At 32.8% G+C, this 19,556-nt stretch overlaps 1 protein-coding gene across 2 annotated transcripts; it reads left to right on the forward strand.

Moving 5' to 3' along the window:
* Positions 1-1,171: 1,171 nt before the first annotated feature.
* LOC147071556 (phenoloxidase-activating factor 1-like) lies at positions 1,172-19,339 on the forward strand. 2 transcript variants are annotated; one of them, XM_085948304.1, is made up of 7 exons: positions 1,274-1,432; positions 4,046-4,126; positions 11,144-11,319; positions 14,535-14,715; positions 15,979-16,272; positions 17,125-17,305; positions 18,176-19,288. In XM_085948304.1, the coding sequence occupies exons 1-7, from the start codon at positions 1,354-1,356 to the stop codon at positions 18,417-18,419; spliced, it is 1,236 nt and encodes a 411-aa protein (XP_085804430.1). In that variant the 5' UTR covers positions 1,274-1,353; the 3' UTR covers positions 18,420-19,288. The 2 variants fall into 2 exon arrangements, with proteins under 2 accessions (XP_085804431.1, XP_085804430.1); XM_085948305.1 differs by lacking the exon at positions 4,046-4,126 and having other exon boundaries at positions 1,172-1,432; positions 18,176-19,339.
* Positions 19,340-19,556: the final 217 nt, after the last annotated feature.

Consider the following 19,556-nt stretch of genomic DNA (forward strand, 5'->3'; position numbering starts at 1 on the left):
AATATACTATTGTAACTAATGAATCGTAAATGAATACAAACACTAAGAAAAATAGGTTAAATGGTTTTAAATAATACGTTGGCAAAACATAAGTATGTATTAGGCAGGTACCTATTTTCAGATTCAAAAAATACTATAAGTACCTATTTAAAAGTGACATTAATTTAAACTTAGGTAATTGTTCCGCAGATGCCGTCATGAGCTTTTATGATTTTTTTTACGAACAGTTTATTCCATGTAGACAATTATAATAAATACCTTTTTAGAAAGTTTATAATTATTGTGAATATAAAATCAAGAAATTGCTAACAAGTATGTACCCTCAGTTTATAATCATAAATTATATCTCATTCAGCTGATGAAAGTTGGTTCTAGACTCTCTAGAACGTTCCAGTAATTTATAAAACGATTTTTATTCCACTAATATACGTTTTTAATGAATTTATACACGATAGCTTATTTGTAATACATGTAAAAGCTCTGTTTATATTTGAAGGATACACGGAGAAAACAAGAAATGTCAGAAAACCAAAAGTTGTCATAATTAAAATTTTTATTTTTGAACACTTTGAACATTCCTAGTTTTTGTATTGGTAGAAAAAGAACTATTTTTTTTATCTTTCATGCAATAATTATATTGTAGTTTTCATCTAAGTATATCGGACATTTTAATGAACAAAAATTAAAAACTCGACACACTTCGAAAATACACAATGCAAAATACCAAATACCAATCGGTAAAAACATAACATAACAGTTGACATTCCTTATTACAGTCCATTACACATCATGCGACCTACTCACTTTTGGATGGGGTATTGAGAAATCGTTATTTAGGAGAACTATAGTTTTTTGTTTTACAGCTTGTTAGAATAATTAAGTATTTTTTTTCAATTTTGTGTGATATTTCTTATTTTTACCGTGTACCCTTTATTTGTAAATTAATAAAGTATTATTAGTATTCATCTAAAATTAATTATCTCATAATATTTAAAAATAATAATTGGAATAAATAAATAATAAAATAAAAGCAGCTGTCTGCAAGGCCTAGCAGGGTGAAACTGGCAATCGCCGATTGTTTCTGATAGTAACATTAATTTATTTTACCTCACAATACAATATTTTAGCCTGGCAACTTTATCAATATAATCAGTATTTATTTTTAACTTACACTGAACAACAATAGTCCGTCGTGTACCTTATAATTCCATTTACGTATTATCATAACTCGTTATAAAATAAACGTAATGCTGATTATTCTTACAAACAATTATTTGTTCAAATGCCATTAGAATTGATTCAGAATCAATATTAGTTTCTTCGCGTAGTGTATAGAAAAATAAACTGAACAGAATGGATGTGAATAAATATTATGGTTTCTTACGATTGACATTGTTTGTGTTAATGTCATTCACCACTTCTGTAAGAGGATGTGAGTTTTATTTTTCGTAATCATTTTACTAATTAAAATTCATTATTTTTTTTTTTAAATATTTTCTAAAAAGTTAAAGACGGACTCGACGAGCCGAGTGATTTTGAGGCCCCACGATAAAAAAAATAGAATAAAAACTATACATGTCAAATAATATTATTATTGAGAATAACAATTTTATTGTGTAATTAACATTTCGTGGTGTATTTTTGTGTACAAGTATATTATTTGTTTTTGTGGTTATGTTATGGATATCTTTGATACTATGTAGTTATAGTGATTTTGTTATGCTTTGGGTAATATAATGTTATAATCATTTTGCGACAAATACATATATTTTGTATAATTTAATAATTGAATTGCTTTGAGGTACATTTTTAAATCTTCTGACGAATCGATTGCGTCAAAGAAAATCACAGCTGACCAAAATAATTGATGATTTTGAAGAAATCCCTGGTCCCACACTGTCATCGTCAATACCTAATGATTATTTTTACCAACAGTAATTTGGGAATATAGGAAAGAGATACATTGATATATTCACTTATTATGTAGTTAGGCTTTATGGTTTTTATTTTATTTTTAATTGTGGGAGCCTCAAAATCAATAAACATCTCGGGCCTCTACGTTCATAAACCCAAATAAATTAATAATAATAAACATATACGCTTAAGTATAGCAGTATCAGAGAACACCAAACCAGATTGTTTAGATATTATTAGACAAATATAGTTCCATTGTTTAGATATTATTAGACAAATATAGTTCCATTGTTTACGTTAAATTGAAAAGAAAAGAATTAATATGTATGTTAGCTCTTTTTGAACTTGTCCGAAAACTTGTACGTATGCAGTTCGCCGTATTACACTTCACTGTGAAATGTTGTCTCGGTAATATATGGCCGTATATTAAATACCGTCCAACCTCTTTGGGTCGTACTACTCGTACTGACATAAAATTCATGTCTAAATAAAATACGGTTCTTGTCGGTTTACACTTTACAGGATTTTGAAAATAGCAAATATACTTACTTAGTGGATTATTTGTTAGGTTAGGTTATGTTTTCATTCTTAAATACATTCATGAATTTTGCCAAAATCAGCTATGAAAATTGAATTATTATTCATATTGAATCTAATACAATTGGAGACTGTAAAGTGCACGGTCATCTCTTTCCGATAGGAAGCTCACGGCGAACTGTGCCATGGTGAAATGTTTTACATACAATTTACATATAACCGATTTTGAAATACATATTGTGTAATAATACTTGTTTAATGATAATATTATCGCGTATTCTCTGGTTATTATACCTTTTAGTATAGATTTCTGCTCATTTAAGTCGCAAATATGTCCATATAACAGTGCGTTTCGTTGACGCAAATAACGCGATCGATTTGCCAGAAAATTTACAAGGGGGCCTTTGAAAGTCCGAAGGATTAAAACCAGCAGCAAAGTTATTAAATTATAATGAAATTTTAAAAACGAAAATAAGTATTTCATACAAATTGATTATAATGTCATTTTTTATCCTAGGGGGCTCAATTTAACTAAACGGTCCATTGTATATAATAAAGATTAACGTACTTATATAATATTATAAGCGCCTTTTCTGTTTTATGGCTAAGGGGTACCTACTTGATTAAAAACTTTGGAAACTACTGCACAAGTGAATATATTTTTTATATAACTATTCCTGAACAAACCAACTCAAAGAAATACAATCTGTATAAACTGTTGTCATTGTAGGACAGGTTGTATAATGTGGCCTTTTTTCTTTCATCGTATAAAATTCACACCGATGATAATTATTATAATTTATAAAATTTATCAAAAATAATAACATTTTAAACGTTGTTGTTTGAAATTGCAAATAAAGCCACATTTTAGTATTCATATCAGAATGATATCTATGCTTATAAGCAGTTCTTGAAATGGACAATTTTCGAACCGGAGCATATTAAGGTACTTAAATATTTTATATATTATAACAATATGTGTAATAGATGTTGCAAATGGAATAGCAAATTTTAAACTTGTGACATACACGATTATAAAAATCGAGGTATACATACGTCTCGTCATAAATATAAGCTTTTTATTACGATTCCAATAAGTTTATAACATATAGAAATAAATTTATTTTTTTACTTTTCAATAATAATTCTCAAACCGGAAAGCAACATATATTTTTTCCATGGGGCGAAGCGATAATTTCGGAGATTTCACAGAGTGGAGCTGCGCTCTGATGCATTCCGGTCCATTTCGAGTGTTGGTTATAACACATTTTAAAATATATTATTCTCAAGTCAATATTACGTGCATCACACCGATATATTGATTATATTAACGATACAAACGTCGTTTGTACGGTCTGCGGTTTGTTCAGACTTACATAGCTCCTAAAGATAAATATCTAAAATTCATTTAGAGTATTTAGTTTAGACTTTTACACTCCACGCCGGTCATTAAAAAACTTAAAAATCATCTATGGAAAGTAAGTTTTTCTGTGTATTCATTTTAGTACATTCACAGTAGCTTGGGATTGTTTTTTTTTATATATTTATGTTTCTTCACAATGCTACATCTTGAAGTGGATTTTTTTATCCATAGGGGGTGAAGATCATAATGGTGCGCGATTACCAGATGGAGCAACATCATCACTAAAGCGACTGGATCAAGATATTATAACGTGTATGATTTTCAAAAATAAATAAAATTGTATAGGTATTAAATTTAGTGCATGTTCAATGCTGCCAAAACACAAATATTATATTGATGGAAACCAACAAAAAATAAATAACATTAAAACAAAATCCCTCAAATTTGAGCCCTCAAGAAGTGAATTAGGCCAAGTGACAAAATGGTGAAACTTTCTTATTGAAGGTTTTAGTTTAATGAACTTTTTACATTTTTTTTCGTATTGAGCTGTATTATTTTTTTTATATTAAAAATAAGTTTATTACATAAACAAATAGAAAAAAGTATTTATTGATAAGATTGATTATAATAAGATAATACAAGGGGTGAGTTTAATTCACCTTTACTTATTAATGTCACTCTTGGCTCACTTTAGCTTATGTTAGTCGTGTTCACCATTACGTGGGAAGCAAGCATGAATGCATATAAGTGAACACAGCTAACAAGCATATTACCATAGCGACATACGTGTTAGCCGTGTTCACTTCCATAGGATAACAACACGTTAACCAGTCGGTAGGAACGGTGAAGTGAGCTAATGACTTGGCTCACTTCACCATTTGACAATATAATACAATAGCTCAATGAACATTTTTATTTTAACAATAAAACACTATTTTAGTATATATGTACTTAGCTCACTTCACTTTTATGATAGTTTATGACATGTAGAATACCATAACGCACCTAAATCATTTTTTTCAAAAATGTCGGTTGGCTCACTCGACTTCTCCTTGGCTCATTTAATATACTTATTGTCACTATAAATTAACAGTATAACTCTATTAATCCAATGTTGATACTACATCTAACAGACATTGAATTTCAGAGAAATCTTTCTGTACCTGGACTTTTGTAAAAAATATGAGTTCTAAAATAGGTACCTATAATGATTTATACATATTACTTAGAAAGTTCAACATAATAAATGTAGGTAGGTACTCAAGTTACTATAAAATAGTGTTTTAAATATTTTTTAATAGTTATATGTATTGATAAGTAATTCTTTGTTTCTATAATATGTATTGTCAAATACCAGTATTAATCTCTCTTCTTCTTGGTCTTGCACTCATGGCTGAGGATCGTGACCAAATTTAAATTTCGCCATCCTTTGAGTGACCAAGACTTTCCATCCTTCTCGATCTTCCGCTTCTCTCAGGGCAGAATAGATGGTGCCCCCAGTCAGCTCTTTCACTTAGTCGCTCCATCGTGCAGACGCTCTTCCTCTCCTTCCACTCCCTGGAGGCTACCCAAAACTACCAGTCTCTCCAAGTTGTCCGGTCCGCGCCTAACAATATGTCCAAAAAACTGCAGAATTCTTCTCAGACATATTGTCGAGAGCCGTTCCTTTATCTTCAGTATCTGGATGATTGACTGGTTCGTCCTGTGCTCCGTCCAAGAAATGCGAAGCATTCGGCGCCAACACCACATCTCAAAGGCATCAATTGCCCACGGGGTCCACGACTCGACTCCGTATAGAAATATCGAGAACAATAATGTTTGCACAAGCATCATTTCTGTGGCAATCGAAATTCCCCGATCCTTCCATATAGTGGTAAGACGTGTCATCGCATTTTTTGCAATCTATATTTTGCAACCAGTATTATTACCGGTATTCAATAATAAATACCGAAATACCGGTATTGATATATTCATTCGGTATTGCAATCCCTAGTTATGAAGCAAACAATACAAAGAAGAAAAAATTAATGACGCAACGGTCCTTTTCATTTATATATAAATAATATAAAATATTAATAAATTTCAATAGTGAATTTCATAATTTAAAATAAATGAGAGACTGTTATTGTTTAATGTGGGAATTTCCAAACATTTAATCGTTTAATGTTAATTCTACATAGTTTTAATCAATTTGTTTTTTTTTTATTTATATGTGATAAAATTATAATATAATATACGTAATTTTCAAAACACTTCTGAGTTTTAAACAATTTATCATATTCAAAAGAAAAAATCTTTTTGAAAAAAGTAAGACACGAACTTGCATCACTCGGGTAACGCACCCACGCACATAGACCACTAATGATAATGATGATGATAGTATAAATCTCCAGAATTATATTAAAAGCGGTGTGATTTGGGATAAGTACGAGTATCACAAACATCAGACAAACCTAACTGATATTATATAAAAAAAAAAATTATCGGTATGTCTTTAGTGAAATTACTCAGGTTATCAGTGTTCACCTAGTAGAGATAAAGAATGGAATTATACAGGTGAAGATATGTAACGTTGATAGATGCACCACAGTGTATAAAGTGGTTATGTCGGGTATCGAGAATATTCTTCTATGTAGGTATGTCATGTCGAATTTTATTTACCTAATTCATAAATTTACACACAAAAATATACAGTTGAACTTGGTTATTACGAGGAAGATGGGACCGACTGAATTTGCTCGTTATTAGCATTACTCGTTACATAGTTATATAACATTTTTCGCGCCACGATACATAAGTGAAACGGCAAATAATTTTTAACTATAGGCGTGACGAAATTTTGGACTCGCTGGCATTCGGAGAGTGAACGTCGAGGTGTCAATACGTCAATTCGTTTCGTGATGGCGATGGGGGTATTAATTCTTAAATCGTGTAAAGATGACTATAAACGTTACCCATTTCCATGAAAAAGAAAACATGTCAATGAATATATTATTATTATTGTTACTATTAGAACAATAAACAGAACATTAAATAGACGCATGTTGGATTTATATGACAAATAATATTTCGTTCGGCATGCGTCATTTGCACTCGCGACCCGCAATCCGCGCAACGCCTAGCCACGATCTTTTTAGACCATGCCTCAACTGAGGTATAGCCTTAAGCATAGAACATAAAAATATGAAAACCATCGTAAAAATCCCCGAAATAAGCATGGCATTCATAAACTACAAAATAAGTTGTTTGTTGTAAAGAAGTGCTGAGCCGCCGGTGCTGGTAGGTACCTACTGACTTCACAAAGCTTGAATTTTTTACATGCAATTTCAACCATATGCGTGGATACTTTTTCACTGTTGTCGGTGAAAACACCAATTAGGTACTTAGACGCTTAACTAGTGTCAAAAACGTAATCCGATCCCGGCGGCATCGGTCTAGTTAACTGCCCGGTCGGATTTTATTGCTTAGGGTCGAAAATGTTGTTTTTAAACGATCGACACAATATTACAATTTTGCTCGGTGTACCCGAGAAGTAGCTCGTCATAAAAGTGAATAAATGTATGGAGAAAATCATAAACTAAAATGTCAATGAATGTTTCCTCATTACATCCGAGATCTCGCTAATTCCGTGATCGTAATAAAATAAAATATCCACCTTCGACTGTATACTATTATTTAGTGAGATATTTACTATTTTCTTTTAATTCTAAAAAAGGGGAAAAAATGATAGTCTACTAAAGAAGCCATTCAGTTTATTTGCTGTAAATATTCATTAGTGATGTGATCTGGGAAAGTCCCACAGCCTTCAAGATCTACAAGGCAATATCACGCCGATCGAAACTGGTTATCCGAGGCAAACACCTGGAATAATAAATTGAATGCATTAATGTATATATTTAATATCTATAATCACATCAGTTAAGTAGCTGAGCGGTGATATTGTTATATTAGCAATCTACTCGTAGTATAGGAATACATACTTCCCTTGTTTTAGAAAAGATGTATGCTATTTTTTCAAGAATAAACTAACATATTATCGTCACCTCAATACTACAACTAGATAACTTGATTTTCACAGTTTTTGAGATGGCTATTGAATATAATTCTACATTTCCTTCTCGATAAAATTATAGGTACAACTAAGTAAGTCAGAAGTTAATGGGAACTGTATTAATTTTGTGTTTGAAAATATTAGTTAACTTTAAAACCATAAATGAATTAAATAAATAAAATAATATTATATCGACAATATTTTTTCATACAATTGAACATTAGACAAGCACAATTTTCCATTTTTATTTTAAATCACAATAATTATAGCCTAGATTTATGTTAATCAAGTAAAAAATTCCCAACAATGATGACCAAATTAAAGTTATCTAGGTGACGTCTAATTTAGTTATTGAGGTGACGATATTATTATTATTGGTGATTGGCTTTTGCAATTTGAATCAAGGTACCAATAATATGTACATACATTGATAACTAGCCAGCATATACTCAGTTGCATGACTACTAGTTAATTAATGATTGTAATTTGACAGGACGCATGTGGCTAAATTGGTAAAGCTTATTATTGATCATAATCCGTTGGACATAGGTTCAAGTTCTACCCGGCGTAATATCATTTTTGCCAATTTTTCAACAGGTATGTTTCAGAAGTTTTTCAAAGTATATATAAGTTTACGTTAAAGGCAGGTATATTTGAGATACTTTTGTCGTCAATTTTCTTTCTGTCATCTTCAATAAGTAACTCCATAGATAGAATCAAATATGGATTGGTGGACTGCGAGCAGAACGGGTAATTTTTCAGTAAATCGGACCGGACCTATGTTAAAGTAACTATTGGTGTTTTTAAATTCAAACTAAACTGTTGACACATTGAATGAGTCACGAGCTATCGACCTCAGAGGATGCAAATATAATTGTAATAAGAATACAACACGAAGAGCCTTGTTTCTTCTTGCCAGAGTCTCTTTTAACAGTTCCATAGTCTTCTTTTGACCATATTCGCTCCTCAGAATACATGGACACCACACGGCACCTTTAAGTATCCCAGTCTCTCGCCAGTATTCTTATATCATCGTAAGTCAACCCAGTATCCCGTAACTCTTATGTATACACTCTGTGGATGGTATTTAGCAGCCTTCCAGGACGCTAGAATTTGGTGGGTTGAACAACAGGAAAGCCAGGGTAACATTCTCTTAAGATATCTGCAGCACGCGGCAGAGCCAAGCTCATCGTCGCCTTTTCACTCACATTGTGATGAGAAGCTGCTTGGTCCACTCGCTTATCTCCTCGCTACTGCTAACGGTTTACCACCGCAAACATATTCTATTCACGAAAAGACATTGTAAATCATTTTTCAATCCTGGTTTTGCAATTCGACATCTTCAGGCACTATACACATTACATTTTCACTAATGACAAATTCACATTGAACTAAAATTTTGTTAGTTCTCGTTTAAATCTGAATACAAATATTAAGTAAAGAAGTAGGTACCTACCTAAGTAGAAAATCCGAAGTGTTTTTTGGTTGGAAGTTTTAAAGATACCCACTATTTACATATCAATACATTAATTAACACGTATGGAAAAAAGATAATAATTATTCATTCTGGAAAAACCGAAGTTGGAATACACATAAACACTATGAAAAGGTTACTTCTACAGCAAAGATACTGTCCGCAGAGAATTAGTGATTTGAGAAGAACACTCTACTGGGATAAAGCGACAAAATATAAAAATTGCAAATGTATACAATGTATTGACAATTCACATTTGAAGTGCTTTAAGTATCAATGTTATAAAATGTGTATGTTAGTACATTTATCATTGAAATTATAAATTAAAAATTCTTTCTAAGTTGACAAAAACATTAGGAAATCATAAAACCATCAAATTTATCAAAATTATAGTCGACACATTTTTTTGTGTAGAATTGTAGAATTTAACGATTTTTATTTTCATCTTAGAATACATAATATTATGGGTAACGATAATGAATGAGTAAAAATAATCCAAATGACATTTTGGTCACTTTGTTTTCAAGATGGCAGTATTTACCTAAGGATGCCAAAGTGGCAGGTGGCAGATTATGATAAAATAAACTAAGTGAGAACGGTCAAATAACACCTGTCCCCCGACATATTATTCAGGTCATGCTAAATTTGTATGTGCTGACGACCGGACTATAATATTGGCCTTATATGAATCACAAGTACGACAAATTATTATTACGTGTATTATATACTGGTTAACATGACTCGTAAGCGTAATTATAAAAGCACTTATCCGGATTGTGATAGATGTTAGTTTGTTCATGATTTTTTTTTTATTTTTACAATGTCCGATCTTAATAAGATCATAATGAATACGTGTATTAAATAAGGCTCTAAGTACCAAAAAGTAGTACTGTCTGTAGTTACAAAATACCGAGTCATTGCAGTAAAATTTCATGAAGCAGACCTTTTGAAAAATGCAGTTTTATAGTGTGAAGAAATCACGGCAGCTTATATAATTTTAGGTATTAAGAACTCGCAAGTATCAACACACCATCGTTAGCAATTTTATATTGAATGAGGTTGACCATTGTAGTGCTATTTATACCATTATAAATAAAACAGGTCAACGGACTTACAACATCGACAAGTTTAAATATTTTGCTGTATTTTTTTGACTTGCTTGAGGCACTTAGACTATAGTTGAATTTATTGGCGTTAGTATGTAGAACACTTTTCTATACAAATGTCAGTGTTTTGTTTTTGGTACTTAGCGCCTTAATTAATACACGTATTCATATGATATGATTCATGGACCTCAGCAGAGTGGAGGTTTTGTATAAACAGATTTTGTTTTTTACGAGAAATGGATGTTAGCCACATGTTCAACCTAGTAGATCCATACTCTGACTCATACACAAATTAATTGAAAAACAATATGTGTATTTGCCAGACCCAGGGTTCGAGCCTGAGATCCACGACGTTATAGGCCGACGCTTGAGCTTAAGCTGCGCGGCCATCGTGGGCATCTATATATTTTTATATACTCATCAGTGGCGGGAATTATAGAATAAGTCTCCATAAAATTGATAAAGATTTATTTTTTAAATATACAGTTAACATGGTGTGGTGGGTGACTTTTCTATTAGGTGTATTTTAAACTACCGACGGTAACACTACTTTGATTTGTTTCGAAAATCTGACATCGAGTGCCCAGTAGAAATAGTGTATTTCTAAATTTGAACATTCATTGATATTATAATTCTGACGCTTTGGCAAGTTTGAGTGAACATAATCAAAATTATTATAAACATGTTTTAAATTCTAGATATTACAGACCCGGACGAATGTGTAACTGCCGACTATCATCTAGGAATATGCACAGAGCTGGCTCAATGTCGCTCAATTCTGACTCTGACCATTGATGGTGGCAGGCCAATGCCTAGATATGTAAGGGAAAAGCTGAAAGAAGAGCACTGTGGATTCAATGCATCACAACCAAAGGTAAACGATATTATCATCCAAACTTTTTCAACTACAATACAACATGCTCGTTTATACACGAAGAATTATGAATAATGTTAAGAATACCTATAATATAAATGGGGTTTCTTCGACATCGTTGATTATGACATACCAGTGGCGAAGGGTAGACGTAATTGTTTTCGTTAAAACATTAAGGGCGATGCTTATGCGGAAAAGTACGAAGCTTGCGATTTGAGACATTTTTTTGATAATTTACAATTTCAACTGTATTTATTAATAAAATTAATATGTGTCTGAAAACATTAAAAAGAAAAATATTTTTTATTTACAGTATTTAAGTAAGTATTTAAGTTTTATAAAAGATAAACCCACAATTATTTAAGATAATTTAGTGCAGGGTCCCATGTTATTATTACATATTATTTTATAGTCATATTTATCATTAAATTTAGTTTATTAAGTTTTCAATTTTTTACCGTGTAGATTTTTGACTTATTCATCGTTTTCATATTTTTTAATACTTATTTTAAAAATCATCGATTTTTGTAAAAATATAAATGTGTATAACTTGAAATCCTTTTTATTTATATCAAATCAAGCTTAACTATTGGGATCATACCTAAAATAAAATTAAGGCGAAGTATTTACCTACCTACCTGTGAATTATTCGTTGAATAAAAAAATAGTTAATTAAAAACAATAGATAATAGTGAAAAAATAAAGGTTTATTTATAAAACATCTAAAATTATGCCATTCAACAGCACATCATTTTAGATATTTTACAGATATTATAAGAAGTCAGGGTGTAATTGAATTTTAAAAACTAACACTGCAACTTTTGTATTCCTAGGCATATTAGAAAAAATCTTGATAAAAATCTCTGAATCTCTGAAGGGTCTGAATGAAATATAGTTTAAAAAAAAACATTTATAATTAATTACATCTTCATATATTCAAGCTTAAAAAAAGTAAAAATATCCATCGTTTACTATTATTTCCAGAAATGAATTCAAAAAAGTTTCGATTTTGGAAAAAAAATCAATAAAATACTGTAAAATTCATAAAAATTAACATAGTATGAGGGAAATTTAACTTGTATTGCAAATATTTTGAAAGGAAATCATATACGTTGTCAGAGGTCCGTATTCGTTGATGTGAAAATTTGGAATGAGCCAGATCCTCTTGCGAGGGGGGGTTATACTAGGGAGGGTTTTTATACTGAAGAAATGCGCATGCGCAATTTTTTTTATATAGTTACTTTTCTATTAAGGCGTACATGATTTGAATGTCTTTTGTTTTCGATTTTCATCGCACACCTGTCAAAATCATAATAAGTATTCCATTTTTAAATATCTAAAAGGTACGCAGTAATGGCGTTTTTTCATTGACGTTGCGGGCAATAAACAAGCTTTCTTTTCTTCGTAACATTTCATTCCGTTCGTGCAAATGCACCAAATGCAATACTCTTCGTCAGTTTGCTGAAATCAGATAATTAGTGTGTTATCCTACATTGAACTATCCTACTGCCCAAGAAATCAATGCAATTTCAATGGCCATATACTGCAGCAGAAATTCGACCATAAGCATTTTAGTGTCAATGTTATCTAAATTCATTGCCCACTACAATTTTCGAAGTTGCTATCTTCAACAGATATTGAGGTATGTGCATATAGAATTTATAAAATATATTATTTACGCCTTAACAATAAATATTGATAAGATATTAGTGCCGCATTTGCGAAATCGAAAGTTTTATTATTCGCGTGACGTCACAGTAAGCTGCCGCTACGGGAAAAAAGTATGTAATGTCGTTTTTCTTGGTGTTTGAAATGTTATCAGACTGATGCTCCCATCCCGTAGCACATAACCTTTAAACGAACATTGTCAGTTGGCAAAATCTGCCAAAATCACCAAAACAACAATGAGGTCACCTCACGTTGAACCGCACTGCGTCGACACCTGCATGACGTTTTTATCATATTATTCACATTTTCTAATCATGTCAAAATCACGTTTTTTGTTTATAGCGGTTGGCACTATATTGTATTTTCTAGAAGAATATTGTCTATTATCTATGGTCTGCAGGTTGGGTTCTGTTCAAAAATTATCTATGGATATAATATCGCAAGTAATTTTAACGTACGTACACGTAGAAACCGTTAAAATTTATTGAAAGTAGCATGAATAATTAATAATAATTCAAAATACTAATACATTGGTACTCTCTATAATTGTATTTAGAGAGGTGGTGATTATGCAAAATGACGAAACCATAGACTAAATTTGTCACCGTGACAGCGTGACGGTGACGTGACATGCATCTCAATTTGATCACAGCTTTACTGTCATCGGTAGGGTTAGTCAACAAAAAGTTCTCTTCCCAAGTGGTAAGCGGTCCGAGTTATCGTGGAGCCTCCAACAGATCTCGCGGATCACCGGAAATAGATGCAGAGTTTGGATACTTTCTTTCTACATAACGACCCTATCAGCTATAATAACATACATTTCATTTTTAGTATTTCTATCAGGAGCAGGTCACAAGCGCATCTTCTTCAGTGCATATACAAAGGATCATCCATTTAATCTGCGACCCTTTCGCATTTGGTGATTACGAGATTATGGGGATAAACAACTCAACCCGTGTCAGCATATTGATCGGCGATATTAAATATCCATTTCCCGTAGGTAGTATCCAATTATGGCAGTAATGGCTGACTGCATTGATAATTTTGCATATCCGTTTTTTCACATAGTCAGCTATATCCGATGACGAAAATTCCCTATAACATAGCTGACTCAATAAATTATAATAGTTATTTTCTTAATATAATTTTTAGATAATATTTTGATTGTGAGTAACTACGCCGATAAAATAAATAGCGCATCATAATCGATTGAAAAGGTAATTCGATTATAAGTTTCCGGTAGAAACACATCGCATCGTATTATCATTGTATTTTCTATATTGTACCCCTGTACTTATGTAACAGTAAATAAACTTTCGCTTCTCCATCATCACGAACAACCACGACCGTCTTTCATCTGCATCATCTATCCATCTCCGAATTAGATACCTACAGTTACTTGGAAAATTCGGGTTACGTTATGTTAGGTCACTACGATATAAAAAACAGTATAATTTCTGCATCATTCTAAGACTTAAACAACTGTAGCTGCGTTACATTCTTTTGCTGAACGGACGTTATTTAATTGTTTCTTCCATTTATTTCAGGTATGTTGCCCTGCAGAAATCAAAAATGATTATTTCCCCCCACCTAATGTAATCAGGCATAGGAATTATGATCTTCTTCCAAGAAACTGTGGGAAGATGACTGAAGCCGGAACATACGGGACCTCGACAGCAGGAATCTACGAATATCCATGGAAGGCGCTCATCGCTTACAATAATCAAAGTAAGTTACTAATTCTATTTTTTGCACTTTACATTCTGTAAATTTGTAGATTAAGATCAGGGGCTTGTAAGAGCTGTATACTGCGATGATCCTTAAATTCTCAAATCAAAATAAATTATTTAATTAAAATTCATTGTTATGCTTTTGTGAGTGATTTTAAATAGCCTTTTAATTGAGTAGCAATGTAACAATCGATGTTGTACAATATGATCTTATGTCCGATCCTAATAGGATCATAATATTGGCCTCCACAGAGTGAAGGTTTGTATTAACAGATTTTGTTTTTACGAGAAATGGATGTCAGCCACTTGCTCAACCTATTTAGGTACATACTCTGACTCATACACAAATTGAAAAACAATATGTGGACTTGCCAGACCCAGGATTCGAACCTGGGACCCGCGACGCTATAGTCCGACGCTTAAGCCGCGCGGCCATCGTGGTAGTATAAAACAAGTCGAAAACAGTCATGCTGTAACTGTGAATTCAGACCATTATTTAACGATGATCTAGGAGTTTTTTTTGTCTGCTCTCAAAGAGATAGAATTGGACAATGTGTGGTTTCAGCAAGATGGGGCCACACAGCCCACACCGCCAGGGTTTCAATGGATTTTTTAAGACAAACCCCGACGGCTGATCTTCCTGAGAGGGGATGTAAACTGACCTTCGCGTTCGTCTGATTTAGTTCCATGATTATTTTCTGTAAAGTTATTTCAAATTAATGGTTTATAACAATCTTTCACGGACCCTGAAAGACCTACAAAACAACATCCGAGATGAAATTGCCAATGTACCTGTCGGCGTGCTTGAAGAATAAACCGAATCTTCTGAATTCGACTGAATCAGTGACAATGGGGGGCGAGATTTACAAGATATTATTTTTAAAACGGTTTCAAATCATATCTGTTGTGTTGAGTAACAGGCAAAAAATAAGAACAACAACTTTTGGAATATGTACAGTTTTATATGTAATTGAAAAAAGGAAGTTCCCACTCCCCATCCTGTATTAGCATAAATCATAGAACAGATAATAAATATTATAATTCCGATAGGCCATATTCACTATATTACATTTTGATGCAGGGTTTTGAATGTGGGAGTGTCATACGAAAATGAACCACGCATTATATTATAGTGCAATAGTGTGTGTAATACACCAATATTAAAATATGAGCGCCAATGTATAAACCGAGAACAATGTTGTCAGTATTTTATATTTTATAATTAAAATATTTAATTGTTATTTTTTAAATTATTACTTAGGTGACGTGGTGACCTTCGGCTGCGGAGGAACAATCATCAGCGAATACTATATTCTTACAGCAGCCCACTGCCTCGCCAATGCGGACGATGGGAAGTACGTACTCGGAGTCAGGGTCGGGGAGAGCAACATCCAAACGGACCCTGATTGTGAATTCACTGGGAAAAAGATTTGTATTCCCAGACACGTAGATTATCTTATTGAAGAGTCTTTTGTGCACGCCGACTATGACTCCAGAACAAGACAAAATGATATTGGTCTTATTAGACTGATGAATAGAATTGACTTTGATATAGGTATGTTAATCACTTCAATTCAACCATATTAATATTATGAGTGTTCTAATTTATTATTCTCAACGACTTATTATAATAATAAAGAACAAAAAAATGAACAAAGAGTTAAATATAAAAAATATGAGGCAATCTTTGTGTATTAATCTAGTTCACAATATTGTCATCCGATGAATTTAAAATTCGGCAATTATGTAGCGGCAGAGTTACAAAAAAAGTCGACATTGATTCTAGTGGCAATGTCTTTTATAGGATCGGTTTCATTATTTTTTTTCGACTTTTGCAAGATTTTATCTAGCTAAGGTCGTAGTTTATGTTGGCCAATTTATGAAATTTCTTGTTATAACCTTCTATAGAGGAAATGGGATAACTGGGCGCCAGGATAATTGGATTGGATTGGAGTATCACGATTTTTTTATAAGTCGCAATTAAAATGCCACCCCCCTTGAAGAAAACTCTAGCTGAGAAACTGAAAATAATTCAAGGCGCCGAAAAAAATCCAGGAGGAAAACGAGTTTTCTAATTTTTTTTTTTTATATATTTCGCATTTATCGTTTTTTAGGGTCCCTTGAAAATCGTAGAATTATCACTGTATAGGTATTTTGTTGTCGATTTTGAAATATATTTCTGTTAAAATGTGTGGTTTTTACATATTGTATCGACTTTTTTTCGATTTTTACACTTTTTTTCAATACGCGAAAGCAAGGGTATTGACCTCGTTCTTGGTAGAATAAGTAAATTTAATTGCAATTTTATTTTCATAAAATCTAGCGTTTTTCCTACCAAATAGCTTGTTTTCATACCCCGTCTGCCATGTTGGCAACGCTGGTAACAATGTTTTATTTATTATTTCAGAGACCTCTGGCCCTATATGTCTTCCAATAACTCCGATTTTGGCAGTGCAAGATTTTGAAGGGCAAAATATGCGCATATCCGGCTGGGGTTTAAATCTGGTTGCTGATTACCGGACACCAGACTACAAATTTGCGTCCACTCCCATCGTGGCTAATACGTATTGCGCCGCAATTTATCGAAGGTAATAAAATAATACATAATATGGGGAAATACCTGTAGATGCTGCATATTATTTTATATGGGTAATCAGATAAATGTTTTATTGAAATCTGGTAGGTACCTACTGGGAAAAGCTGACGATAATACAGTTGATAGAACACCGTATCCATGGCCCCCACATAAAAGGGAGGGAGGCTGACAGGGTTCCAGCCCGGGGACCCGGGCTTGGGGGGGACCCGGCGTGGCGGGTCGACAAGTTGTGAGATAAACACACACCAGAAATTAGTTATATTATAATATAACTACATGCTAATTCACGTGTATCATTTTATATTATGATTATTTTGAGTGTTTCCTGAATAATATAAATGGCTATTCATCCATTATCGAAGGGTCGAATGCTATTTGGCTACCACAAGAGGGGGTCACGACCAGTGGTTCGAAAAATGTCACCGAGTGCCGGCAACTCAATAATTATTCAAGAGGTTTATTTAAAAATATAGAAAATCGCTTAAATACACGGAATACCAGTTGGGTAATACTACTGTAGTACATCACAATACTCTTAACCTTTGCGATAGGTAGAGGGGCCCGCTCTCAACATCCTGGCCTAGGTTTCGCTTCTGGATGTGGGGGTCATGACCATGGCGTACATAAATATGTAACATAAAGTTTATCTTTGACTTAAAAAATATCTCTTACTTTTTAATGTTTTCAGATACATATATATATATATATCTATATACAGTTGAAATTGTAAATTATTATCAAAAAACTGTCTCAAATTGCAAGCTTCATATTTTCCGCTCGGTGCCTCTGGTAGGTAAAAGCCTCCCCCTTAAAAGTAAGTTATTTTATTAGCGTGGTCTTTAAACTGCTATATATTTTGCAGAACACCAATCGTCATCACCCACATGAACATGTGCGCAGGGGGAGACGGCGCCAGCGACTCTTGCAATGGTGACTCTGGAGGACCTCTTCAGGCGCCCGGCCTCATAAGAGAAGGTCACGCAGGCTACGTTCAATATGGGATCGTCAGTGTCGGGCCAGGCAGGTGTGGTGTCGCTGGAAGTCCCAACATTTACACAAGAGTTGCTTATTACATGGATTGGATCCTTGACCATATGAGACAATAGTGATATCTAGTAGAATTAAAAAAATATATATTTAGTCAACCGGTATCCACTTTTTATCTATATTCTGCGTATCGTATCCAGGGGCGGACGGTAACATCAATATTTCTTTGGATCGGGGGTGCATTAAAAACTTAACGTGGTTTTTCGAAAAACATTTTTTTTCTTTAAATCACTAGAGTGAGTAATATATTATAATCACGCCCTTTTGCATTTGAGCATCAAATAATATTTAAAGCAATACAAAATAATTGTTAATGCTACCACAGTAATAGAACTCGTAGGGAAACTGTATGAGTATATGCTGCAATAGATTACTACAACTTTACTGTACTATTCTGAATCAAAGCTCTAACATATATTGGTTTGAAAAGCACTTATTGTGTTGGTTAAAAAATCAAGTATTTAGATACCTTCATAATCAGCGGCGGCTCTTCTAATACCATGCAAGTCCTACGCACCGCCTGCATTTTTGAAGACATCGCTCAACTTATTTTAAGTTATTCATGTGTGTATCACTCACTTCGCGAAGTAGAACATGTAGCAGTATTATGAACAATACTTCGTTCATGGGCGCAAAGCGATTACGATCCAAATATATTTTCAGTTTGCACAGGATTACAATGAGGTCATTGTATACTTCTTAAACCGTGGACCGATGTTCCTGTAGTAGCGTTTTGTGTAGCATTTTTTACACACTTTATGATCGGCGTACGAAATTAGGACTCTAGAAACAAAAACGCCACTTTCTGTTTTATAACAATGTTAGCAAGTTAATTTTTAACAATTTCACATTTAAGATTCAATGAATCGCCAAACTTTTACGAAAATACAAACTGCCGCATTTATTTCTAAACCACTCAAATACATTCAATATAATAAAAAAAACACAGCAGCACTACATGAGTAGTAGGTTGTAGTTGAATAATAAATAAGAACGATAATATAAGAGAAACATACTTTTAATGACATATAAATACATCAGAAATAAATCTGAGTTCGAAGGAACGCTGATTTACAATATAAATATTACCCACGCAATTTTAGTTTATTTTATAATTTCACTTAAATTAATAATAATGTGAAATTTAAGAAATAAACATACTGCTATTCACTATTGACAAAGTGACCCAGTGTCGT

This window comes from Rhyacophila brunnea, unplaced genomic scaffold (assembly GCF_057557595.1).
Source record: "Rhyacophila brunnea isolate RB1 unplaced genomic scaffold, BYU_Rbru_1.0 scaffold_20, whole genome shotgun sequence".
Classification (NCBI taxonomy): Eukaryota; Metazoa; Arthropoda; class Insecta; order Trichoptera; family Rhyacophilidae; genus Rhyacophila; species Rhyacophila brunnea.

What these genes read in the sequence shown, in the direction of transcription:
- LOC147071556 (XM_085948304.1), top strand. Translation starts at nt 1,354, where the DNA reads ATGGATGTGAATAAATATTATGGTTTCTTACGATTGACATTGTTTGTG. An exon ending in CATCGCTTACAATAATCAAA is followed by an intron (nt 14,716 to 15,978) that starts GTAAGTTACTAA and finishes ATTATTACTTAG; the next exon opens with GTGACGTGGTGACCTTCGGC. An exon ending in TAGAATTGACTTTGATATAG is followed by an intron (nt 16,273 to 17,124) that starts GTATGTTAATCA and finishes TTATTATTTCAG; the next exon opens with AGACCTCTGGCCCTATATGT.